At 43.4% G+C, this 26,250-nt stretch overlaps 1 protein-coding gene across 1 annotated transcript; it reads left to right on the top strand.

The window, feature by feature from the left end:
• Window positions 1-15,610: 15,610 nt before the first annotated feature.
• On the top strand, window positions 15,611-16,081 carry LOC147001681 (eosinophil cationic protein 2-like). Its single transcript, XM_085828932.1, has one exon. It carries the CDS (start codon window positions 15,611-15,613, stop codon window positions 16,079-16,081), a length of 471 nt encoding a protein of 156 aa, XP_085685058.1.
• Window positions 16,082-26,250: the final 10,169 nt, after the last annotated feature.

The following is a 26,250-nucleotide window of genomic DNA, read 5'->3' as shown; positions in this document are numbered from 1 at the left end:
TTCTCGGAGAAAAACCAAGTTACTTTTCTTCCCCAGCAGGGCTCGTGCAGTCTTAGCGAGGAAAAGGTTGCTGGGGCCTCTCGGGATGAGAGCTGGGCTTGAAGCAGCAGAAAGAGAGGGGGCGTGCGGAGCAGCCCAGAGTGTGCCTGGGGCGCGGGGGAGAAGCCCCGCGCTTCAATGTCATGGCCATCTGTTAGGGAGGGCTGGGGCGACTAGAGGAGGGAGAGTGAGGGGCCCTGGAAGGGCATTACTATTTTTTTTAAATTATATATATGTTTTGCCTGCTGCAACCCGCACCTGGTACCAGCAAAACTGGCAAAAAGCAAGCTAGCCAGGCACATGGAGCAGACCACCACGGGCACCCAGAGGGGACTCTAGAAATCCCACCACAACCACATCTGTGCACCAATGCATGCAATTCCCCCAGAAGCCAGAAGAGGGCATGGTGTTCAACCCAGAAATGCATTAATAGGATTGTTAGCTGCCCTTTGGCTCAATATTTATACCTATATCATTGTTCTCCGCTGCCCTCCCTGACTCCGGGGTCCTAATCGTGCGGGGTCGACCTGGGGTAATTCGGAAGCTGGTGTGAAAGCACCGGGGGTCACCTGTGTGGGGCCACAGAACGGGGTTGGGGCTCCTAGGACCCTGTAACCCCATGCTGCCAGTATGCCAGTGGGGGTGGTTAGACATCTGCATGGAGATTGTTTCCTTTCTTTCTACTTTCAGTTTTTCGACAGTGAGACATTTGAAAGGGACTAGCTCTCACAAATGTTCCTTGGGGTATGGCAAGCTTAGTGGGAGATGAAATTCTCCTCCAACTCAGAGACCTAACTGGTGGATACTCAGGGAGGACAGACCATCTGTTAGGGAGGGCTGGGGCGACTAGAGGAGGGAGAGTGAGGGGCCCTGGAAGGGGAGAAGTGTCGTGCCACCCACCCCCACCCGCGCACAAACACTAAGATCCCAAGGGTGTAGGAAAGGCAGGTCCATCACACTTTCACTCATCCTGTCCTGAAAAAGTAACTTCAGGACTTTTCTAGCTAACTGGGACTGGCTCTTAAGTTTTCAACCCTTGCAAAAGCAACCGCCCTTAAGATGGTGGGGGTCAGGGGCAGTAAACTTAGGTCTCCGGGTGTTAGAAGGGGCGGCCCTTGTGTAGAGACTTCTAAGAGTCACAACTGTATTGCTCTAAAGCTTCTTAGGAAATGAATATTCACTTGGAGTTCATAAGAAATCAGGAAACCCAGAGCTATCTGCCTCTCATTTCCTGGAAATACAGCACTGGTGATAACTGTAAAGCAGAAATACCGACTTTCCAGAAAAAGACTTCCCAACTACCCATGATGAGGTTTCCCAGACATGTTGAGACATGGCTTTCCTTTTAGGTAATATAAGTGTGACTACACATTTGGAGCCTTTTTGGGTTTCGTTTATTTGTTTGAATTTGGAGCATTACTATTTTTTTTAATTATATATATGTTTTGCCTGCTGCAACCCTCACCTGGTACCAGCAAAACTGGCAAAAAGCAAGCTAGCCAGGCACATGGAGCAGACCACCTCGGGCACCCAGTGGGGGCTCTAGAAATCCCACCACAACCACATCTGTGCACCAATGCATGCAATTCCCCCAGAAGCCAGAAGAGGGCATGGTGTTCAACCCAGAAATGCATTAATAGGATTGTTAGCTGCCCTCTGGATCCTCTGGTGGATAGACAAATGCTCTTAATGGAAGAGCCTTCTTTCCTGTCCCTACCCTACATTTCTTCTTTGTCCTTCCAGATTGTGTGGTTTTTAATTGAACAAGATCATCCACAATCAAAGATAGAAGTTTATGGAGACCTATAGGTTCAGGTGCTTGAAGATGGAATGCTAATTTTCCTAGGTTACCTGGCACCCATCCAGAGCTCTTGTGGGTTCAAGATAAGGTCATAGAATTGACAAAGTTGGAGCAGATCTGTTACCTCTCATGTAATATAACCAGGCAGACTAGGCATGAAATGCCTAATTGATGAAATGCAGAATTGAGAATTTCCTCAATGGGTAGAAGTAGAGGAAGGAATAACCATTTAAGGCCAGCTAACTGGTGATGGGATGAAACCTCACACTCTCCTGCATGGATGGATCTTGAAATCGAGGTCACATGCCTATGGTGGAGAACATGTCTGTGCAAGGCTAGGAAGGGAGAGCGATGGTTGATATTGATCTTAACCACACTAGATCTTAGAGTTTATTGAGGAAGTACTTCTTCCAGTGGATGCTTCATGCTTGTGAAGGTCTCCTGGAACACATCTCATTTCTGAGACTAACTGTGAGTCAGAGACTTAATGTGTGAAGGAATTAATCCCCTGGATCCCAAAACTGGTGCTGTCAAACCAGGGCTTTTAAGCAGAAGCCTGAGGATTGAGGGATGGGTTAAGTTGCTCACTGTCTTTGGTCACCTTCTCTAAGCTAACTCTGACACAGAAAGGGACACAGGAAACCAATCATTATCAAGTGATATGGCTCTTCTTATCCATCTTTCAATTCTCTGGTGGATCCTGAGCCTTATTTACTTCAGTGTAGTGCTTGGCTGTTTTGGTAAATGTTACCTGTTGGGTAGCTTAACCTGATATCTAGTAATGCTATTTGTGCAGGTAGATAACAGCTTGACATCAGTCTTTAAACGACTAAACTATCCCGAGTTTGCAGAGTGGACTGAGACACTTACTTTTCTCTTTCAGATAGATATTCCTAGGCTTGAAATTATTCTGTCAGCCATTCTCAAGGACCAGTCTTATAGCAGCCAAACTGACTATGGAGTCTCAAATTGCCACTTGCCTTGTAGCTGTTGTAGCAGATGAATGAAGTTACAGGCCTGGAATGTAACTCAGGGAGCATGGACATTATTAGGTTCAATCATAGCACAGGGAGGTCAAAGAGAAGGAAAAATTACCCCATCTCATCCAGACTTGTTGGAGACAAAACAAAACAAAACAAAACAAAACAAAACAAAACAAAACAAAACTGTGAGGCTCCATGGAAGCTTTTAAAGTCTGCCACCCTCTTCATAGATCCCTCCCAGACTCCATTTATTGCCCTATGGAAAGTTTTCATAGTGGGGTGTATAACCCAGAATATAAATATGAATACATAGATTATTAAATTCTGTGTCTGTGGTAACTGGCTGACTAGATGGCTCAGTTGATAAAGTTAATGGGACCAAGCATAGAGACCTGAGTTCCTTCCCTGTAACCCACATCATAGGAGAGAAAAAAACTCCATAAATTGTCCTCTGACTTTCATGTAGGTGGGGGTGCCAGGTCTTAGCAGCTCAAGTTTCCCACTGCTCACTTACACTGAGAACTCTCCATCTGATACACTCATGTAATTATATGACTCTGTGCTCCATTTAAGAGATTCAGTACTTTTTTATTTTCACTTTTGTTGCCCAGAAGTTAGAGAAACCAAGGAGGCCAGCATCAGACCAACACCTGAAACACTGGTTAGGGATTATGGAAATAGGGAACTTGTAACTGAGGTGTGAACATCATATGTTCCAAACTGCTCTAAATGGTTTTCTATACATGCATGGCCAACTGTAGTAGATGCTGTTATTTCATTGCTATTTCTTTGTTGCTATAGTTTTGTTTTATTGTCTACCTCTGATTATCTCAAAGAGACCAAAAAAAAAAAAAACTGTGATGAAATTTGCACTAATCCCTGTGGCCTGTTGAAGCCTCACTAGATGTCAGAGTCAGGTTTAGTGAGGATGATTTGCCTGGATGATGCACAACTGCTCCTGGTCGCCTGTACTGCCATATGCTAATATCTTCCTCTGACAAAGTAGCAGTTATCAGTGAAACAGAGTGAAATGATTTACAGTGCTAGCACTCTTAGGTTTAAGCAGACACCAGTAGCAAAGTACAAAGGACCCAAAGATGGAAGCACATGCCCAGGCTTACAACAGTAGGCTTTGAAACGATTAAATTGACCTGGGAGTAGACAGTGGAATGTGAGGTGCAGGCAGAGGCCTAGTACAGAGTGTCTGACAATTATCCAGGCTAGAAGGTGTTCCCACTACTAGAAGGTCTTTGGATCTGTGGTCTAGGCAGCATAAGGAGAGTGATGAAAGTCACTGTCTTGTGAATTTGCTGCTGAGACAATTGCTTTCTCTTCTGAATATACACAGTGGAGTTGGCTCAAGGTCAAGAAGAAACAGCCATTGTTGTAGTTCATTCCTCTGAAGAACATTCTCCTTCTCTTTTCAGCCCACATAGATTAATCATGTACCAACTTGTTCCCTGGACCCTCACATGACAGGGATATGATACCACTTTCCTGTTATGTGTACCAGAAGATTACTTTACAATGGCCCAGATGATCTAGTTCAATCTTGCAAGACACAATGACCTAGCCTAGTATGGTGGCACTTGCCTTTAATACCCAGAGAGTCACAGGCAGACAGAATGTTATGAAATCAATGCAGTCTAAACAGTTGGTGGAGATTATGGGGTTTTTTTTGTTTTGTTTTTTTGTTTTTTTTATTCAGGATCAAGTCAGATAAGATCCTAAGGTTGGGAGGTTTTAGGTTTACCTTTTAAGAGGACTTTGTACTTGTAGGAAGGAATAATGCAAATATTCACAGATAAATTGTGGAACCCAGGCCTTCATTCAGCTCCAAGGCAAGTGCATCCAGGGGACTAATGAATAATATGCTTTGGGGATTCTGACCAGCCTAACAGAAGAGTCCTAAACGTAGTTATTATAAGGAAATAGTCCGACCAGTTCATATACAGTAAGATGCAGAGCCCACAACTGGACAGGTTTTTTGGCACCATGTATTTCCATGCATGATGTGGGTTCATGGTGTCAGGAGACACAGAAGAAGGCCTCATATCCCTTGAAACTGAAGTTACTGACATCTCACACCATTGCTTGAAATCCCAGCACTTGGGAGAGGAGGTCAGAATCAGTTCAGGAGCATCCTTGACTACATAACAATTTTTTTTTAATTAATCTTTTTTATTAGGTATTTTCCTCATTTACACTTCCAATGCTATCCAAAAAGTCCCCAATACACTCCCCCCCCCTACTCCCCTACCCACCCACTCCCACACCTTGGCCCTGGCATTCCCCTATACTGGGGCATATAAAGTTTGCAAGTCCTATGGGCCTCTCTTTCCAGTGATGATATACTAGGCCATCTTTTGATACATATGCAGCTAGAATCAAGAGCTCTGGGTTACTGGTTAGTTCATAATGTTGTTCCACCTATAGGGTTGCAGTTCCCTTTAGCTCCTTGGGTACTTTCTCTAGCTCCTCCATTGGGGGCCCTGTGATCCATCCACTCACTAGCTGACTGTGAGCATCCACTTCTGTGTTTGCTAGGCCCCGGCATTGTCTTGCAAGAGACAGCTATATCTGTGTCCTTTCAGCAAAATCTTGCTAGTGTATGCAATGGTGTCAGCGTTTGGAAGCTGATTATGGGATGGATCCCTGGATATGGCAGTCTTTAGATGGTCCATCCTTTCATCACAGCTCCAAACTTTATCTCTGTAACTCCTTCCATGGGTGTTTTATTCCCAATTCTAAGAAGGGGCACAGTGTCCACACTTTGGTCTTTGTTCTTCTTGAGTTTCATGCGTTTAACAAATTGTATCTTATATCTTGGGGTCCTAAGTTTTTGGACTAATATCCACTTATCAGTGAGTACATATTGTGTGAGTTCCTTTGTGATTGTGTTACCTCACTCAGGATGATGCCCTCCAGGTCCATTCATTTGCCTAGGGATTTCATAAATTCATTCCTTTTAATAGCTGAGTAGTACTCCATTGTATAAATGTACCACATTTTCTGTATCCATTCCTCTGTTGAGGGGCATCTTGGTTCCTTCCAGCTTCTGGCTATTATAAATAAGGCTGCTATGAACATAGTGGAGCATGTATCCTTCTTACCGGTTGGGACATCTTCTGGATATATGCCCAGGAGAGGTATTGCAGGATCCTCTGGTAGTACTATATCCAATTTTCTAAGGAACTGCTAGACTGATTTCCAGAGTGGTTGTACAAGCTTGCAATCCCACCAACAATGGAGGAGTGTTCCTCTTTCTCCACATCCTCGCCAGCATCTGCTGTCACCTGAATTTTTCATCTTAGCCATTCTGACTGGTGTGAGGTGGAATCTCAGGGTTGCTTTGATTTGCATTTCCCTGATGATTAAGGATGTTGAACATTTTTTCAGGTGCTTCTCTGCCATTCGGTATTCCTCAGGTGAGAATTCTTTGTTCAGTTCTGAGCCCCATTTTTTAATGGGGTTATTTGATTTTCTGGAGTCCACCTTCTTGAGTTCTTTATATATATTGGATATTAGTCCCCTATCTGATTTAGGATAGGTAAAGATCCTTTCCCAATCTACATCAACTCTGAGAAGAGATGATTCAAACATCCAAGCCCTGGGTTGAGGTCAAACAGACACACAGTCCCCTTTTCCAGATGGTTGCCCTGACTGGCAAGTCCTGCAGGAGCAGTCACAGCCCTGTCTCCAGGACACACAGACCTTATCTCCTAAACCATCTCAGACAACTGACACTATCAGTTTTCTTCAGTTCCTAGGAAAGAGGCTCACTCACCAGATTCCCTTTCCTACTTTATCAGTTCTAAGTCTTCCTAAATGGATCAGATGTTGCCCAGTGTGCCAGAAGAAAGACATGTGGCACTCTCACTCTCTCTTTGTGTGTATGTTGTAGTTGTTGTTGTTTTTACAGCAGACTAAACTATCTTTCAACTATAGTTGTTCCCAGATCTCTTTCAGTCACTTTGGGGAAATTTTACCTGTCTCTGGCAACATTTCCCTCCAGAGGGGGCACCAGTGTCCCCAACCCAAAGCTGAGGGGCCACTCACTTGTCCAAGCTCATTCTTTGCAGCTCACCTCCCAGGATTTCTTTGTGAAATGACCCCTTGTTATGAAAAATCAGGAGGAGGGAGGATGCTGGCAGTTGGAACAGCTCTTATAAAGCAGAAGGAGAGCGAGTGAAGCAGGGGAAATTTTAGAGCAATTTGTGTTGTGGAGAATTTCACAGAAAAACAAAACAAAACAAAACAAAACAAAACAAAACAAAACAAAACAAAACACCCATACACTTAAAATAAAATTTAGTGAAAAGACAGGAGAATTTGGATAGAATAAAGTTAGAAGGAGAAGCACCCACACCGGGCACTGTACACTTACCACATAACAAGTGTCTGCATGTGACCAGGATGAATGTTAATGACAAATGAAAAAGGAAATTTAGTCCAGTGAAGGAATGTCTTGACCTCCTTAAAGAAAACGACTTCAGTGTGAAAAAGACAAGCAAACATTGACCTCTGAACTCGAGCTATAAAACGTCTTCCAACAACAGGGCCAGACAGTTTTGGCAACAGAAGCAGAAACCAGCCTTAGCTACTCAGCTTTGGGGACCCACAGCTTGTCATAACATTGGGCACCTCGTCTCTGGAACTGAAGAAAACGGATAGAGTTAGTATTCTGAGGTGAGGTAGGAGATAAGGTCTGTGTGTCCTGGAGACAGGGCTGTGACTGTACCTGCTGGACTCACAGGAAAGTCAGGTCGAACATCTAGAAAAGGAGGTTGTGGGTCTGTTTGATCTTTAACCTGAACTTTCTGGAGTGATCCTAGCAGAGTCCATAGGAAATGGAGACAGAGACATTCCATCTCATGTTTATCCACATGGCCATGCTAATCTCTGAGACAGGTGTTGGCATTTTCTCCCTTCGGTCTCTTCCTTCTATGTAGCTAGGGTGGCTTAGGCTCTCCCACACTGTAATCTCTCTGAGAAGCAGATGTTACAGGCAATGGTCTGAATCTGGCCAGTAGCTCTTGGGGTTTAAGGGAGGTTGTGAGATCCTTTGTTTATTATCCATGTTTTTGTTTGCTGTTTTGCTTTATTATCATGGTTTACGTTTATTGTGTTGGTGGGTGCACACATACCACAGCACACTGTGTGAGGTCATGTATGTGGAGGTCAATGGACAACTTACAGCAGTTGGTTCCCGCCTTCTGCCATATGGATTGTGCAGGTCAAATTCAGATCATTAGCATTGCCTTTTATCACTGCTGTGATAAAATAGGGAAAAACCAACTTGTATAAGAATGGGTTACTTTGACTTACAGCTCCAGGCAGACACTGGGACACAGTCCAGCATCTGTCAAAGTTATGACAGCAGACGTGGAAGTCATACTAGTAGGAAAAGAGCTAGTCACATTACATCCACACTCAGAAAGCAGACAATGAGCCAGGCATGAGGCTAGGCTATGGAGCCTCAAGACTTGCTTCAAAGACATCCTGCACTACCTTCTGAAAACAACTGGGGTCAGGGGCCCTCAGTGTTTGGACACACAATTTCCTGTGTGATTTTGGGAACCTAATTAAGACAAAGCATTAAAACCAATTCCCAACAGAAAGGATGAGATGTTGGGATATAGAAAGTGTTAACTCTGGAATACCAGAGGGAGTGTGTGCTTGCCACAGGGAGGTTTGGAAGTGCCCAACCACTGAGCTAGTAAGGCATATCAAAAGTCAGCCGGCATGTGTGTGTCTTTCAATCATGAGTCCAGGTCTCTTGAGGGACTACAGGGCTATGAATGCTCCCACTGGGAGCTCAGAGCAGATTAACAATTTACCACTGAGTGGTTAAATTGATTAACAATTTAACCACTGAGTCCTCTCTCCAATCCCTCTTAATTTCTGTTTAGTGTTATGGGGGGATGTGGAAGACATAGGTCATCTTTGTGGAATCTATTCTTCTTTTCCATCTTTACATAGGTCCTAGGAATCAAATTCGGGTTGCCAAACATGAATAGCAAGGGCCTTTGCTGGTTGGTCCACCACCTCACTCCACCCTCACCCTTATGTCCATATTCCTTAGTAGCAGGATTCACATTGTTAAGACCTAGGTAAAATAGCAAGGCCAAGATGGAATGTTAAGGCCTAAGTGAAAATATCAGGCCTAGGTAACTGTTTCCTGGCTAACCTGTTATTTTGTGCTGTTACTAATATTATAAGGAAACTTTCTCATGTGTTGTTTCTGTTGTAACTAGAAAATTTTCTCATGCCAAATTGATTAAATATTCTATTATGTTCTGTGCCCTTGGAAATCATGATAAAAGTCAATAGAAATGCTTTGTATAGGTGCCCACATAAGCTTAAAACTGAACCAACCACACAGCAGCACTTCCTGCATCTGTGTATAACCCCTTATGATATTTACTTTTATACATTATGCCTGGGATGGAACCCAACATAAGAGAGACACTTGCATCAATTTATATTAAGACTTCCATTTTGAGTAAGGGTCAAGTAAAGTTCAAGTTGCCAGAACCTCTGCTTCCCTGCTCTCTCCCTATCTCTGCCTTCCTACAATAAATGCCTTAAAACCATTAACTGCCTTTTCTCATCAGACCTGCTGAGCTGAAGCAATGGAGCAGACATTCCTGTAAAGAGGTGCTTGCTCAGAACCTCCCACCAGGAGATCTCTCTGGTTCCCAGCCACCACCACCATCAACCTGCCCACTAAGGAAGCCAGCAGAGCTAGGCAGACACTCTCCTCCCCATGGGAACTGAGCCAGCACTCCCTCCTCCTGGAAATTTCCCTTCAGGCCCCAGACCAGAGTCTGCCTGAGCTTCCCCTCTTCCAGTCACCCCTTCTTTGGTCTCAGCTCTTCAGGGTCATCCAGTGGCATCTGCAGTGTCCAAGCCTGAGAACCTGACACCCCTGGACTCTGTGTGGACCACAGACTCCAGAACGAGGTCTTCCACAGACCCCAGAGCTGTCTGCGATGCCTAACACTCTGAACACAACTCTGCCATGTCTAGAGGAACATGTGTCACCAGATCTGGCTAGTAAACACATCCTTTTCCAAACAAAAAGATAAATAAGAAAAATTGATGCTGGATTATATTTTCAAAATCTCTTTAGAGGCTGACATCTTGATTCCAAATCTGATTTTTATCTGTACTGTTCTACATCATTATTCTGTTGAATTATATAAAGTTGGCTTCATACACATAAGCAGTGGAAAGAGAAGAGCTGACACACAGCTACCACAGAAGAGTTGATGGACCACCAGGGTTATTGGTGCAAACATGAGGTAATCAGCGACAGCTTCTTGCTCCTGGGATCCACTGTTCTATCACTGGGAGACCCTTGACACTCAGAAACATTGTCTTGAGAGTGTTGAGGGACAAAGATGGAGACCTTACCCGCTCCTCTCATTCTTGAGACAGTAGGGTTTGGCCCTGCTGCCACTGGAGTAGAATATGCTAGAAAAGACCAATTACTAGATATAGACTTATTGGTTTATTTAGTTATATACTTGATTTACTGATACTGTTTGTACTGCCTGTTGGTCAACCATGACTTCACCTGCTACCTGAAACAGAATGGCTTGGAGAAATGGCAAGGGTCTGCTAATTTTAACCTGCTGACTGTCAGCTATGCTTCTATAATCTCTTGCTTGCTTATCTGCCCAACCTGGTGGTCCTAGAGTATAAAATGAGAATAAAAGCCAACCCCACCCTGAGAGCCCTTCCAGGATTTATCCTAGCTTCAGTCCACAGGTGACATCACCTCTCTTCTGGTCTCTCTGGTATCAGTGGGCTGATTCCAGAAAGATTGCTACAAAACGAATTTCTTATCAATGCGTGTGGGACTTCTGCCTGAAGATAGACCAAGACAGAAGAGATAGAGGGGTGGTGAAGTAACGGATTCTGCTTTCACCATCTGAGTTCTGATAAGCGGCTTGTTAACCCATAACAACACCTTATTGCTTAGTGCCTTTTATCTAACATGTTCTGGGGACAACAGAATGACAACATTTTTCTTTTCTTTTTCTTTTTTCTTTTCTTTTTTTGAAGGAGGAGGGAGCTTCAAGGCACAAGAGAGGATGATTTTATAATAAACTTTAAACTAGAACCCATGTTGTATGGTTTTGTTATTATCACATGAACATTCATGATTACAGAAAGGTATTTAAGGACAGCTCATGCAAGTATATAAGGCTTCAGGCATAAGCTACCCTTATTCCACTGAGATCTCATTCATTACCCACCCCTCTTCTCAGTACTTTCCAAGCTGAGCCATCTCACCATCTCTTAACACTCCTTACCACTGCAAATCAGCAAGAGAGCTCACGTACACCAATGCAAAGTCCATTTGGGTCAACTGCTCCTGCCATGATACCAATAATTTGGGAGGAAAAAGGCAAAAGACCCAAGGTGGCCTGAAGGACATGCTGAGAAAACAAGAAACTTTAAAGAACCACAACTCCAAGGAGATGATCTGGCAGGAGAAAGAAAATAGAAGATGAATGGAACAGGCCTGAAGAGGCAACCAGTGCTAGTATGCTAAGCCTGTTTGTCCCTCCTGCACCCTGAGTGAAGTAGCTGCTTTTTATTTAACACAAAAACCTGGCAATCAGGTCATGTTTGCTAGGACAGACAGCTTCTTCAAACGTGTTGTCCATAGCAATGTTGTGATAGGCTTACCTAATTTCCACTAGCTGACTTGTTGGTGTGCCTAGCTCTATACTGTTCTTCCTGCAAGTTCGCAGTCATAGTAAAGGGGGATGATGTGGCCATGAATTACAAAGCAAAGGATAAGGTCACTAAGTAGGAGCAGAGACCTGATGCCCCTACATGTGTTCTGGCTGAACTACACTGTCCCTTTTATGTTTTTTAATTAACTACAAATATAAAGATAAACTGTTTTCGAGAGAGATGGCTCAATGGCTAAGAGCACTGACTGCTCTTACAGGATTCCTGAGTTTGATTCCCAGAAAACACATGGTGGCTTGTCTATAATGGAATCTGATGCTCACTTCTGGTCTGTCTGTAAATGGTGACAGTGTACTTACATACATTAAATAAATAAATACATACATAAATATTTACAGTTTTCAACATAAAAGTAATCTTTATTTCTGCCTTGTGAGAAATCAGAAAGTCTGCACAGTGTGGATCTAAATTTCCCAGATGCTGTGCCCAACAGAATCTGACCGAGAAGCTTTCTTTAGTGGTATCAGACATAGTGGCACAAGCTTTTACCTCAACACTTGAGAATCAGAATCAAGGGGCTCTGTCTGATTCTGAGGCCAGCCTGATCTACATAGCAAATTCCAAGCCACCCAGGGCTAAATAGTGAGAACTGTCGTTCAGAAAACAAACAAATAAAACAAACCAAAAACAGTCCTCAGCCCCTGAGAAGGTGGGAAGTTTATTCAGTAATCCAGCACTTGGGAGGCAATGCCAAGAATAGTACTGGTTCAAAGAGAGTGGCCTGGCTGAGGCAAATCAGACAGAAGTTGGACAGTTGGTGGCACCTACAGCCTGGTGCTGGGTAAGGGCCATACACTGAACAGGACCAGAGCTCCTGACCCCTTGAGTCCCCCAAAGCACCATGAAACTGAAGAGAGTATTTTATTGATAAAACTGAGAATAAAAGCCGTGTAGGTTAGGGAAGGAGGCAAGAGCAAGGGTTTCCTAGAGACCAACATGCAGCCTCTAAATGACTGTCCTCAGGACTTATCCTAACTGCTTTCATCTCTAGAGTGTTCTAAACAGCTGTATCCCAGGTTAGTGTCATCAAAGGGGAAGGCTGCTGAACATTGAAGCACAACCCCACTGGGATGATCTCTCATTTCAGAGTGAAGCAGCACCCCACACACATCATTACAGGTTATCCTATTAACAGAGTGAGGAGGCTGGGCAGTCCATTGAAAGTTACAACATTCTTAGTCTAGTAAAGAGACTCTAGTTGAGAAGGTTCCAGTGGGAAGAACATCCACATCTGTGTTTTCTGTGTTTCAGGAAGAAATGAGGCCATCTCCAGGCCAGGTCCTCTTTTCCCAGGCCCCACACCAGCACAGGACTACAGGCCCTCTCCTGCCCTCTGCTGACCACAGTGAGGTCTTATAGACCTCATTCTGTGCTAGCTGATAGCCCAACCTTTCTTAGCCTCCTGCAGGCGCCCAGCTTCAGCCTCTTCTTCTCTTTCTGAGACTGCACACTCTGCAGGAGATCTCCACCTCAACCCTGAAGTTGTCAGAGTGCTGTGTGTCCCTAAGATCGGAGAGTCACCAGTCCCATATTGTGTCAGCCTGGGACATCACACCGGATTCTGGTCTTCTTTTGTGAAATGAAGGATCTGTAATAAAAGATCTCATAGATTCCTTCCATCTAGGAATCTCTCTAGTGCTTTGAGTCAATGAATAAATGTGGGTGCACATGCATATGTGTGCATGTGTGCATGTGTGTGCATGTGTGCATGTGTGTACGGGAACAACTATGAAGGGAAACAGACATTCATTTAATTTTAGTGTCAGGGATAACATCCCGTCAGTTGGCTTTCTTATTCCGGAGTCTGTGGTAGAGAAACGCCCACGATGGGAGGTGTGTGTTAAAGCAATGCTGCTCAAGGTCAAGGCAGAAGAAAGGAGGACAGGAAAGGGCACTGCGTCCCCAAACATCCTTCAAGGGCAAGCCCATGGCATCCTAGCTTCTTGCTGCTGAGTCTTACTTCCTAAAGCTGAGCATCCACTCACAGCAGCACAGGCTGCTTACAACTTGGTTCATAAGCTGGGTCTGGAATTGCAAGTCTGGGAGCCTACAACTTCCAGCCTGAGGCAGAAGGACAGAAAATTTTGAATCCAATCTGGGTTTCTAAGCAAGTTGAAACCAAACCCAGGCTACAGAGTGATACCCTACTCAACACTCCTTAGACCCCCAAAAGATTAGTCCCTAAAAACAGGTTCCTGTGACAATTTTATAAATGTTGTCCACTGTCATTTCCATAGACAGCCGGAGCACTTGACAGAGCTGTGTCAAATACTACACTGACACTGGGCATCTGTCAGTCAGTAGGTCAAGAGCAGTCATTGCATGAGGATCCCAGGGTTGAAGAAATTCCAAGTTTTGGAAACAATCTCTCATCGATGGAATCTGCACAAAAAACATCTATCAATTGGGAAATCAAAATAGTCATTGTAGCTTATAGGTCAAGTGCAAAAGTATTTCTTGAGATATTATTATGATATTCATCAAGATTGGAAAGAAAATCCCAAGACTTACTCTTGGGCTATAACTCCGGCTGTACTTCACAACAGAACTGAGAGCAGGTCTGGGCATGTGTCAGTGGGTGGGAGTGCAAGGGAGGTTTGGATAACAAAAAACTTAGAGAGGCTTTTAAACTATGGAAGCCCAAACTCTCTATCTAGGTGACACTAGGGATGTAGACCAGCAGCAGTTCATGTCTCTAGATTGCAAAAAGCCTGGTTCAAACTCCAGTATGAAGAAAAACAGAAATCAAAATTCTTTTAGAGTTATTGCACCATTTTTAACATTGGCTTATAGTAACTCTGGCATCTTAGATAAAGAGATGTTTTCTGAGGGTCCATGTTGTAAAACTAGACCATTGGTACTAGCTCTGGAACAAATGAGGGTAGATGGAAATGTAGAAAGGAATCTTATATAGAAAACAATCAGGAAAGTACTATGAACTATGCCGTGAGTACAGTGTTTTCTTATAACTATGACAGTGTTCCTATATGCAATATTTAAAGTTTGCCTTTTTAACATTTACATGTGTCTGAACTCACATGTGCCATGTGTGTACAGGTACTAACAAAAACCAAACAGGTGTCCAATTCCCCTGGACCTAGAGTTATCTCAAGTTGTGGCCTCTGCATGACAAACTGTGATCTTCTGGAAGAGGAGGAATCTGGAAGAGTGGAAGTTCTCTTAACCACTATCATCTCACTGATTTCTAAGACCTATTTTTACTAATGTGTCTCTGTCTGTCTGTGCACATGTGTATGAACATGCCAACAGATGCTATTAGAAGACATGATATGTGCTGGATGGAGTTACAGGCAATTGTAAGCCATCCAGCATAGGTACTGAAACCAACCTTGGGTCCTCTGGAGAGCATCAAGTACTCTTAACAACTGAGCCATCTCTGCAGACCTCACCATCATATAATTTTAAAGATGCAAGACAGAAAGGTAAATATCTCTTATGTTTCCGGCTTCCCAAGGCTTCCTAAAAGTGTGTAGTCAGGCTAATAGAAAACTTGTCTGTTCCTTACTGAAAACAGACACGAAGCCTACAGCCAATCAAAAGGCAATACAGAGATTTCTGTGGAGAGTTCCAATTCAGACTTCAAACTGCCCTGCACAAGAGGGCTTGGAATTTATTCCTTACAATGGAGCCAGCAGCACCATGGCTTGGCCAAGTGAAGAAACAGAAGGCTGGTTGCACAAGCAGGCAATGTACCAATCTGTGGGTTCTCCACCAGCTCCACCCACAGAGCCTGCTGTATATCTAAGGGCCCAAGTGGTGCTCACCCATTATCCCTGATTTCCAGGACAACCAGACCTCAGGTCCACGGGAACCACAAAGCAGATGGGGTAAGACACTGACTGCCTATGCCTGGGACAGGGTGGGCAGGTAATGGGGCAGTGTCCAGGAAAAGTGGCACTGTGAACCCATAATGACAGCAAGGGCCTTCAGGAAGACATAGGGAAAACTAAGGCAAGGTGGGAGCAGTCACTTCTCTTCTCTCCTCACAGGAAACATGGGTCCGAAGCTGCTTGAGTCCCGAATTTGTCTCCTGCTGCTGCTAGGACTTGTCCTAATGCTTTCCTCATGCCTGGGACAAACCCCTTCCCAGTGGTTTGCCATCCAGCATATCAATAATAATGCCAACCTCCAATGTAATGTTGAAATGCAGCGTATTAACAGGTTTAGAAGAACATGTAAGGGCCTAAATACTTTTCTTCATACAAGTTTTGCTAATGCTGTTGGTGTGTGTGGAAATCCAAGTGGCTTGTGCAGTGACAATATAAGTAGAAACTGTCATAATAGTTCATCTCGGGTGCATATAACTGTCTGTAACATCACAAGTCGGAGGAGAACACCTTATACCCAATGCAGATACCAACCAAGAAGATCAGTGGAGTACTACACAGTTGCCTATAACCCCAGAACTCAACAGGATAGTCCCATGTATCCAGTGGTACCAGTTCACTTGGATGGGACATTTTAACTCCAGTGCCAGCACTTTGCACCTTCACTCATCTGCTACTTGCAAGATCATAGTAATGAAGAGACAGTTCCTCTGTCTGCACTCCATATAGCACATGTCCTCGTGTAACCTGTCCCTGACTACCTTTAATTTAGCTGAACAGATATTTTCTTACTAATAAACACCTTTGCGTACAAATCTAGATCTCTGGTATCTTTGTGTCTGTCAGTGTTGTGGAAAGAGGAAGGGGAAGAGACACACACAGAAAAGTGTGTGTGTGTTGTGTGTGTGTGTGTGTTGAGGCAGGGCCTTATACCAATTTAGGAATCTTCCCAGTCCCTAGAAACAAATGAATCTGAGAAAATATGGACATCTTTCCCAAAAGTTCCCACACAGCATCTTACCTAAAGTTTCACTGTGGGAAAGAGGTGGCTGGCAGAGGAGACCAGGGAATTGGGATCTCTGGATGAGGCTATCCCTTGCCCTCTCCTTGTACAGCTGTCCTTAAAGATCAATTACGAGAACATTCAACTCAAACCAGAAGGACAGATTCCAAGATAAGGGAACTGGAATCTGCACAGGAAAGAGATGAATAATGAGAGGGCCTGCCCTGGGGTTACAGATGTTTGTTAGCTACATGGGAACTAGGAATGAATCACAGGTCCTCTGCAAGAGCAATCAGTGTTCTTAACTGCCGAGATATCTCTCCACCTCAATGGATTTTTAAAAGTGGGGTGTGTGTGTGTGTGTGTGTGTGTGTACTTATATGTAACCATACATGGATTTAGATGAAAAGCAAAGATGAAATCTAAAGGAAAGTGTAAAATAGGGGAGTAGAATACATGGAATAGGAAAGCAGAAGCTGGGACTGTGTGAAACAAGAGAACCAGCCACACAGGGTGAGGAAGTGCAAGACAGATCAGAGAGGCAGAGGAATGAAGGAGAAATTATGATTACACAAGTGAGTGGAATGTCCATGATAAACACTACTGCTTTGTATCTAACCTTTACACAGACAAAAACCAGGAAGTGAATCTTCAAACTGTCCTTTCTTGGGTGGCCCATCCATCTGAGAAGAGAGAGGCTCAGCATTCTATAGCTTTGTCTTCCTCTCTTCATTAAGCTAACAAATTCCATAGGAAATGGTAACAGAGCCATTCCTTCTCATGTTTATCCATGTGACCATTCTTGTCTCTGAGATAGTTGTTGGCACTTTTCTCTGTACAGCTAGCATGCCTTATGCTCTCCCACACTATTTTCTCCCTGATAAGATTATGTTACAGGTGATGATCTTAGTCTAGATAGGGGGTGATGGCATTTCATGGGGGTAGAGGTTTGTTTATTGTTTGATGTTTTATTTTAATGCTTTACATTTATTGTGTTGGTGGGGGCACACATACCATAGCATGTATGTGGAAGACATGTATGTGGTGGTCATGTATGTGGGTATCAAAGGAGAACTTACAGAATCTGGTTCCCTTCTTCCAATACATGGACTCTGCAGCTCAAACTTGGGACATCAGCAGTGCTTTCATTTGCTGAGCCAATTCATTGGTCCATTAAGAGAAGTTGGAGAGCCTTCCTTGGATCATAGGTGGGGGTTATTACTCTATGTCCTCAGGTGGAATCTCTGCTTTGAGGTTGCTGATTTTAGCTTGAAACTATAACCCCAGGTATTAACATCAAACAATGTGACAGTCATTGGGGTTCTCAGAACCACCTGGTAAGGTCCCTTCCACAGAGGATCCAACTATTCTGTGGATTTTACCAGGAGAAGCCAGATCCATTCAGACTGAGTGCGTACAACTTTGTTTCCATACTCTTGTAGGGTTATTGGATTTGCCCCAAGTTCGTAGTGTATTGTACTGAATCATCTGATTGACCTCAGAGTCTAACCCAGGACTCATGTGAGGAAAAGATATACAACAACCAAGGACTATATTTGGTGTCAGTTTGGGGAGCTATTCTAACACCCCTGGGGGCAACAAGAACAGATTCACCCATTTATCAGAGGTTTTGAAAGACCAGTAAAAATTCAGACCCCTAGCACCAAGAATGTAGGTTAGCTGGTTCAGTGACCCTGTTCCAGGGCCTGGTTGTTCACAAAAGTTAGATTAAAATCTTGAGAACAATCTTCAGAAGCAGGGAGTTTCCCCTTGTAATTTTTAGTTCCCCCTTAGGATTTTTCACCAGTGTTTTTGGCATTTTCCAATAATGCCCTCCCTACCCCCTTGGGCTGTGTTTTTTTCCTTTAAATACCTCCTTTTCCAGCTACTCGGGGTCCACAGTCTTCTACCCCTGCGTGGTGTGCGACTGTGGGGCCTAGAGCTTGCCTGGAATAAAAAAAAAATCCTCTTGCGGTGTGCATCAAGGCCATTTCTGGTGAGTGATTTGGGGTGTCGCCTCTCCTGAGTCAGAACATGGGGGAGTCCTAACTTTGTGGGTCTTTCAATTTCTTGGTAACGTTTTCCTAGGATCTACTTAAGAGCTTCGTTAATAATTTCAATACCACATGAGCTTTGGGGCTTCCAAGCAGAGTTTGGGTAATATTTTATCCCTAGAGCTGTGAATATAGATAATCACATGTGTAAATAAAGGTTAATCTGTGAGTCTTAAATGACCAGAAGAGACCAAACCTTGGACAGTGTCCTTTAGAAAAACATATTTGACTCCTCTGTAATCGTTTCAACCCCAGTTGCTAAAGATTCTATCTAGTACAAGAAGGTGTGTACAAACACCAACACATATTTGAAGCTGCCCCAAGGAGACAAAAGAGTACATTCTACCTCCAAGTCCTTATTGGGATAGGAGCACGTCCTCTGCATTGCTCCAAGATGTGTAAAGAATGAGGGCAGCAACATTGTGAAGACCATAGCCCTGATATTCTTGCTTTACTGTAGGTAACTCTCTACCCAAGAACAGTCAAGTTCCCATTTACAGAGTGACATCCCTCCCTGGATGGAATGAATCATGTATTCCATGATTTTTCTTAACTGCAGGACTTAGAGAGGAAAGGTGCTCTCCACATTGATCCATGGCCAGTTTCTGTTGCCCCTTTTTCATGGCACAGTGATGTACATATAGGTTTTATATCATCTGTCTTTGGAAGGATCAGTACTCTCATGGGGATCTATCTGCAATCCTGTCTTCTTTGCTTTTCTCTGCGCTGGAATATTTCCTTGGGACACATGAGACATGCATGGCCTTCTGATGGCCCTTCCAGTACATGACTGATCTTTGACAAAATCTTCGACAGCGTCCAACAGGATTAAAATCTTTTTTGCTTATGTTTGCTTATATTTTATAGGTCAGATGTTGGCCAATAACCGTTACTTGGGTTCTAGGAATCAAACTCAGGTTGCCATACATTCATGGCAAGGGCCTTTGCTGGTTGATCCACCGCTTCACTTCACCCTCACCCTTATCTCCATATTCCTTAGTAGCAGGATTCAAATTGTTAAGACCTAGGTAAAATAGCAAGGCCAAGATGGAATGTTAAAACCTAAGTAAAAATGTTAAGGCCTAGGTAACTGTTTCCTGGATAGCCTGTCATTTTGTGCTGTTACTAATATTATAATGAAACTTTCTCAAGTGTTGCTTCTGCTGTCATTAGGAAACTTGCTAATGCCAAGTTGATTACATATTCTTTTCTGTTCTGTGCCCTTGAAATTAAGATAAAATTCAATAGAACTGCTTTGTCTAGGTACCCACAATAAGCTTCATCCCGAACCAACCACTCAACAACAGCACTTCCTGCACCTGTGTATAAATCCTTATGGTACTTGCTTTTATAAGTTGCCCCTGGGATGGACCCAATCATAAGAGAGACACCTGCATCTATTTAGATTAAAGCTTCCATTTTGAGTAAGGGTCAAGTAAAGTTTAAGTTGCCAGGACCGTTCTGGGAGCTGGCATCCTACTTGGTACAAAGAGATGTGTATATGGGTAACTGACATCCTGGTTGGCAAGTTAAGACATGAAGTTTAGACAAATTCCATCCTGGCTGACAAGTTAACACATGAAGGTCAGACAAATCCCATCCTGGTTGACAAGTTAACACATGAAGGTTAGACAAATCCCATCCTGGTTGACAAGTTAACACATGAAGGTTAGACAAGGCAAGTCCTTTGCCACAGTTGAATACTCCAACCAATGGGAACAGGATGAGTGTACAACAAAGACATGTTCCTAAGGAAACCCCCATCCCTAAATCCTGATGGGTGAAAATCTTGGCACAGATATTTGTAATCTCAGGCTTAAAAAGCCCTACTGGATCTTGACACAAGGTGACAGTCTGCTCCCACGTCTGACTGGAGTCCCTGATCTATCATCAGCCATGGGGTATGGTGTTTGATAGACCATTCCTGTTTGATGGGAGGCACCAGTGTCTGAGTGGTGTGTGTGACGATTCTCAGACTCCAACACAAACATTTGAGTCATGGTGTCATTTTACACTCTAAAACTTGCCTTGATTTGTGGGACAGTGAGCTGTGCACCTACAGGCTGGTCCCTAGTAGAGCACAGGCCTTGAACCATGGTGACCTGGTATATGGTGACTTCTGCCTGAATGGGACGGCAGGTGTTCAGCCACATCTCCTGGGCCCCTGGTTCCTACTGCAGCCACAGCCTCCCACAGTCCCCCTGCAGGGGTGTGTGTGCCCATCAGTCACATAGACAAGGCCCCAAGCTCCTGGTATTCTGTATGGTCTCCACACTGCCAATTACCTGGCCACATCTAGTTTCCTCTCCACAATTACTTGGCAACAGCCAGGTAGACCTGTGCACTCTAAAAGGGGTTATTTGCCCCCTTCTCCCTTTCTTAACCTCTTACACTTTTACTCTCATGTCTCTCTTATTCTTGCTTCCCACTTTCTCCTCCTTTCCCCATCCTCTTCTACTTTCTCTCCATATGGCCATAGCGAGCCTCCCTGTTTCCTTGCTCTCTTCCTCTCTGTGCCTTTCTAAAATACATGCTTTAAAACCATTGACTGCCTGTTCTCATTGGGACCGGCCATGCTGAAGCAATGGAGCAAGGGAAAACCCTCATAGAAGCATGATAAAGGGGGATGGCATGGGAGTTTGCAGAGGGGAAACCTGCAAAGAGTATAAGATTTGAAAATCAAATAAATAAAATATCCAATTAAAAAACAGAGTAAATTGACGATAGGGGAAAAAAAAAGAATTTGAAGTCATCTTAATAAGGAGTCAACAGCACCTTAAGAACACACCTAAATTCTCTAGGATGAAAAGAAGCAAACACATTGAAGAGGTGTAAATGTCAGAAAATACTCAAACTCAGGGCTGAAGTCAACCAAATAGAAACAAAGAGCAAGATACAAAGAATCAAAGAATCCCAGAGCTGGCTCTTTGAGAAAACAGTTAGCCAAACTAACTAAAGGGCACAAAAACAGTACCAAAATTAAGAAAAACAGAAATGAAAAGGGAAACATAACAATAGAAACTGAGGAATTTAAAAACTCAGCCTGTCTGACTAGAAACACCTATGCTCAACCAACCTGGAAAATGTAGATGAAATGGAAGATATTATTTTATTTTAAGGTTTATTTTGGAATGTATGAGTGCTCTGCTGCATATATACACATGTGTCAGAAGAGGGCATCAGATCCCATGATAGATTTTTGTGAGCCACCATGCTGCTGCTGGAAATTGGACTCAGGACCTCTGGAAGAAACCCAGAGCTCCCAACTGCTGACCCATCTCTCCAGCCCAATACCACATACCAAACTAAAATCAAGATAAGTAAACCATATAAAAAGTCCCATAACCTCTACAGAAACAGAAGTAGTCATTAGAATCCTCCCAACCAAAACAAAAACAAAAAATAAAACAAAAACAAAAAAAGTGAAAATGAGGGCATTGACTCTCTAATCTGGAATGAGTCTGCACAAATCATGTTTGGGACCTTAAAGATGGGGCTTTAGTTCAAAACCCTAGCAACTCCAGATGCCTCCAAGCCTTTTCATCTACAGGTCCATAAAACAAATTTTACTGCAAGTAGTGTGAAACTACGTATTTTAGGCCCATTGTACCACCGTGTAACAGCCCTGTCCAGGCTACTGGACTCTGTCTCCTCAGGTTGTTCCACTTAGGGAACAAAATACCTATAGTCTCATGTGAGGCTCTGCAAGTGCCTGTCAAATACAGACATGGATGCTCATAGTCAGCTATTGGATGGAACACAGGGCCCCGAATGGCAGAGCTAGAGAAAGTACCCAAGGAGCTGAAGTGGTCTGCAACCCGATAGGTGGAACAACAATATGAACTAACCAGTACCCCCAGAGCTCGTGTCTCTAGCTACATATGTAGCAGAAGATGGCCTAGTCGGCCATCATTGGGAAGAGAGGCCCCTTGGTATTGCACACTTTATGTGTCCCAGTACAGGGGAACACCAGGGCCAAGAAGTGGGAGTGGGTGGGTAGAGGAGCTGAGCGGGGGGAGGGGACAGGGAACTTTTGGGATAGCATTTGAAATGTAAATAAAGAAAATATCTAATAAAAAATGAGCTATGTTGGCTACTACTATTTTAGCAAGAGAAGCAGAGACGTTAACTCTGGGTCAGCATCTTATACTTACATCACCCCATGCAGTGAAGGTTCTTCTCAAAGGAAAACCAGAACCCTGGCTGATCAAGCCATGTTTGAAAAAGTAGCAGGTCCTTTTCTTGGACTATCCTTGGAATCTAGATAGAAAACCCCACTGTCATCAGTCCTGCTACATTCTTGCCAGATGCTGACACACAGAAACTCATCAGTAATTGTCTGAGGAAAGAAATGTGATGAAAGAGATCTGTCTCTGTAACTCATGTACCCATAGAAGGACTTACAGAGACAAAGTTTGGATCTGAGACAGAAGGAAGGTCACACAGAGACTGTCCCACCTGGGGATCTATCCCATAAACAACCACCAAACCCAGACATTATTGCTTATGCCAGCAAGATTTTGCTGACAAGACCCTGATATAGCTGTCTCTTGTGAAGCTATGCCAGTGCCTGGCAAATACAGAAGTGGATGCTCACAGACATCTCTTGGATGGAAGACTTAGCCCCCAATGGAGGAGCTAAAGAAAGTACCTGTGGAGCTGAACAGGTCTGCAGCCAATATGAACTAACCAATACCCCCAGAGCTCATGTCTCTAGCTGCATATGTAGCAGAAGATGGCCTAGTTGCCCATCATTGGCAGGAGAGGCCCTTGGTCTTGGGAAGATTATATGCCCCAGCACAGGAGAATGCCAGAGCCAGGAGGTGGAAGTGTGTGGGTTGGGGAACAGGGTGGGAGGAGGGTATAGGGAACTTTTGGGATAGCATTTGAAATGTAAATGAGGAAAATCTCTAATAAGAAATTAAAAGAAAGAAAGAAAGAAAGTAAGAAAGAAAGAACAAATGAACAAAACAAACAACGAAAGGAAGGAAGGAAGAAGGAAGAAAGAAAGAAAGAAAGAAAGAAAGAAAGAAAGAAAGAAAGAAAGAAAGAAAGAAAGAAAGAAAGAAAGAAAAATCTGTCTGCCTAAACCTAATAAATATCCCCACATCCAATGAAATCTTTCAGTTCTGAGGCAATGCTTGGCATTCTGAGGCAATGAGGCATGGTTGGGAGCACCATCTTTAAACATGGATTCAGAGACACAGGGGCTTCAGCAGAAATTGCAACTGAAATGATTTGGACCCCAGATTTATAGACCAAATATATGGTGAAAAAGAAGACCTGTTATCTCATACCAGGAATGTCACTATGCCTTAGATTCTGCACATGTGAATGTTCTGATCTATCAAGAAGGAGGGCTCGTCACTGCTGGCAGAAAGAACATTAAAAACGAAGAGGAGTTCTTGCCTCTCCTGGAAACTCTTTGCCTTCCTCTAGGAGTTTCTTGGTTTCAATGCTTAGGACATCAACTTTAAAACACCCTTGAGGCCACGAGTCACCAGGGAATTGACTTGGCTACCCAAAAATCGGCCCAAAAACCAGTGAGGCCTACTGACATTCTGGTGACATAAAGTGCATCACTGCTGCCTGAGAATCCATATACAACCAAGGGGACATAGGGAATATAAAAATATCCAAAGGGTAGAAGAGCCAAACGAATGGTGGTGGAAGCCAGAGGGAAGATCATTCTGCCAGGAAATATTGGCAGGGTTCTGGAAAGTAACTTTCACCAGGGTACCAGACAGAGGTCCAGTATACTTTCTGAGTTGCCCAGAAAAAGGCATGTTATAACTAGACATGACAGCCTGGCCCGATTTATGTAAGCAATATGTCAGATTTATAGTAAAATAAATGTAAAGACAGACACTTATCCCAGAAGTGGGCACATACGAGGGGCCAAACTATGGTCAATTGTGAGAAACTGACTTCAGTGATATGTGGCCTGCTAGGGGAGGATAAGAGTCCATGCTTCTTTTTAGTGATACCTTATTTGGATAGGTAAGTTTTATCCACTAGTCTCAAAGGTCTCAAAGAGTAGCTCAAAAGCTATTCCAGGTGCTGGACCAACAATTTTACCACTTGCTTGGAATTGTGTCAGATTATAGCAGAGAACTCATAGCCAAAACTTGTCAAGTAACAGTGGATGATTTCTGAATAGCTGAGAAACTTCATTGTATATGCAGACCTCAGAGTTCTGCTCACATTCAAATGAAGAATAGTTCACTAATGGAAACGGTACTTAACTCTCAGGAGATTTCCTGGAAGGATGGATGGGCCTCCTTCTTACTTTGGCATTTTGTACCCAATGCATGTAGGAATCCATCCCTATAGTATTTGTTTAGAATGCCTCCCCCATTGCTTCCCAATATCAAAGATAATCAGTTAACCAAACTATAAGTATTTCTTTTTCATTGTCCAGGTCCTCCTGTTTCCATAAAGGCTATTCATCAACTCTTTGAGAGACATAGTGGACTTCTGACTTTTCCACCATCATCCTAGCCACCTCTGAGCCTTGTTGTAGTGATACTACTTGGCTGAAAAGGGTAGCTAAAGACAACACAATCAATTTGAAAAACACTTACATGATTTTTCCACTCTTACACCTGAGAGGTTAGGTGGCATTTTACCATGCATTCAGCAGGCCCATGTCGAAAAGCTAGAAGCCAGAGATGACAATGCCAAACAGAGACCATCCTGAAATTATGGACCCATTAAAATTGAGGTTTCCACAGACCTGAGCCCTTTCCATTGCCTATCCACCATATTGAGTATTACGTATCTTGTAGTCGACTATGGGATCATAATTCAATGCCCAACAGCCTCAGACTTGGAACTGGGAACATCAGAAGGTAAATATTGGAGAAGGGAGAGCTAATGGGACTACAGAGCAGCAATCCAAGACCCCTGTTGACCTTTGCTCACAGATGCCTACTTTGTCTTGTTCTTTTGGATGAAGAGAGAATGTGGGATTTTAGCTTTTGAAGAAGGGACATAAACTTTACAATTTGATATTCCCCCTGTATCTGAGTTCCTCTATTGCCAAGTACAAGGAAATTTCATTGAAAAAAAATCTGATCTTAAAACAGAGCTTTTTTGAAAGCACATATCTCAATATATTGAAACAATGACTCCTCTCAAGGTATGTGCCCACTAAAAAACATAACCCAACATGCAGAAAATTAAATGTGCAGGAGAATGATTTTGTCCTCTGAAAACCAGAGCAACCTGGGGAATTGGACTATATGTTATATGAATGGACACCAGAAGTAGATTTACATTGGAGAACAATCTACCACATGCAAGGATCCTAGAGCTCTAGGCCTTAACGAAGATGAGCTATCCATGTTTAGGCCCTATGAATCTCTCCCCATCCTAAGCACTTGACATGTAGTGAAGCAGAGAGAACTCTCCAGCTTTGGAAGGAGAAGGTGACAAAGGGAACCCCTGGGTCAAAAGAGAGAATCCCACTTTTTTTTCTAATTAAAACTCCCTTGTTCATGGCAATAGGGAATCTCAGGTACAGGGGGAATATCAAATTTTACAGGCACCTCAGAAACGGGTCTAAATGGGGCAAGCTGGTAAACCAGTGCACCATGGTAGTTCCCAGTGACATCATCAGTAGTCACATCCCTGGACAATCTCTTGTATCCAGGAGAACCCTTGACTCTTCTGTGATGTCACCATTGTTGTGGTGACACCAAAGGCCTGTAGTGTATTCCTTCAGAACCAATTGGTTTCACAGGCAAAC

This window comes from Mus caroli, unplaced genomic scaffold, assembly GCF_978045245.1.
Source record: "Mus caroli unplaced genomic scaffold, Mus_caroli_1 scaffold_12, whole genome shotgun sequence".
Taxonomy (NCBI): domain Eukaryota; kingdom Metazoa; phylum Chordata; class Mammalia; order Rodentia; family Muridae; genus Mus; species Mus caroli.
Note: the sequence above shows the minus strand (reverse complement) of the source record. Positions and strands in the feature narration are given on the sequence as shown.

Bases quoted from the DNA above. Each gene is read 5' to 3' on its own strand.
- LOC147001681 (XM_085828932.1), top strand. From the start codon at position 15,611: ATGGGTCCGAAGCTGCTTGAGTCCCGAATTTGTCTCCTGCTGCTGCTA.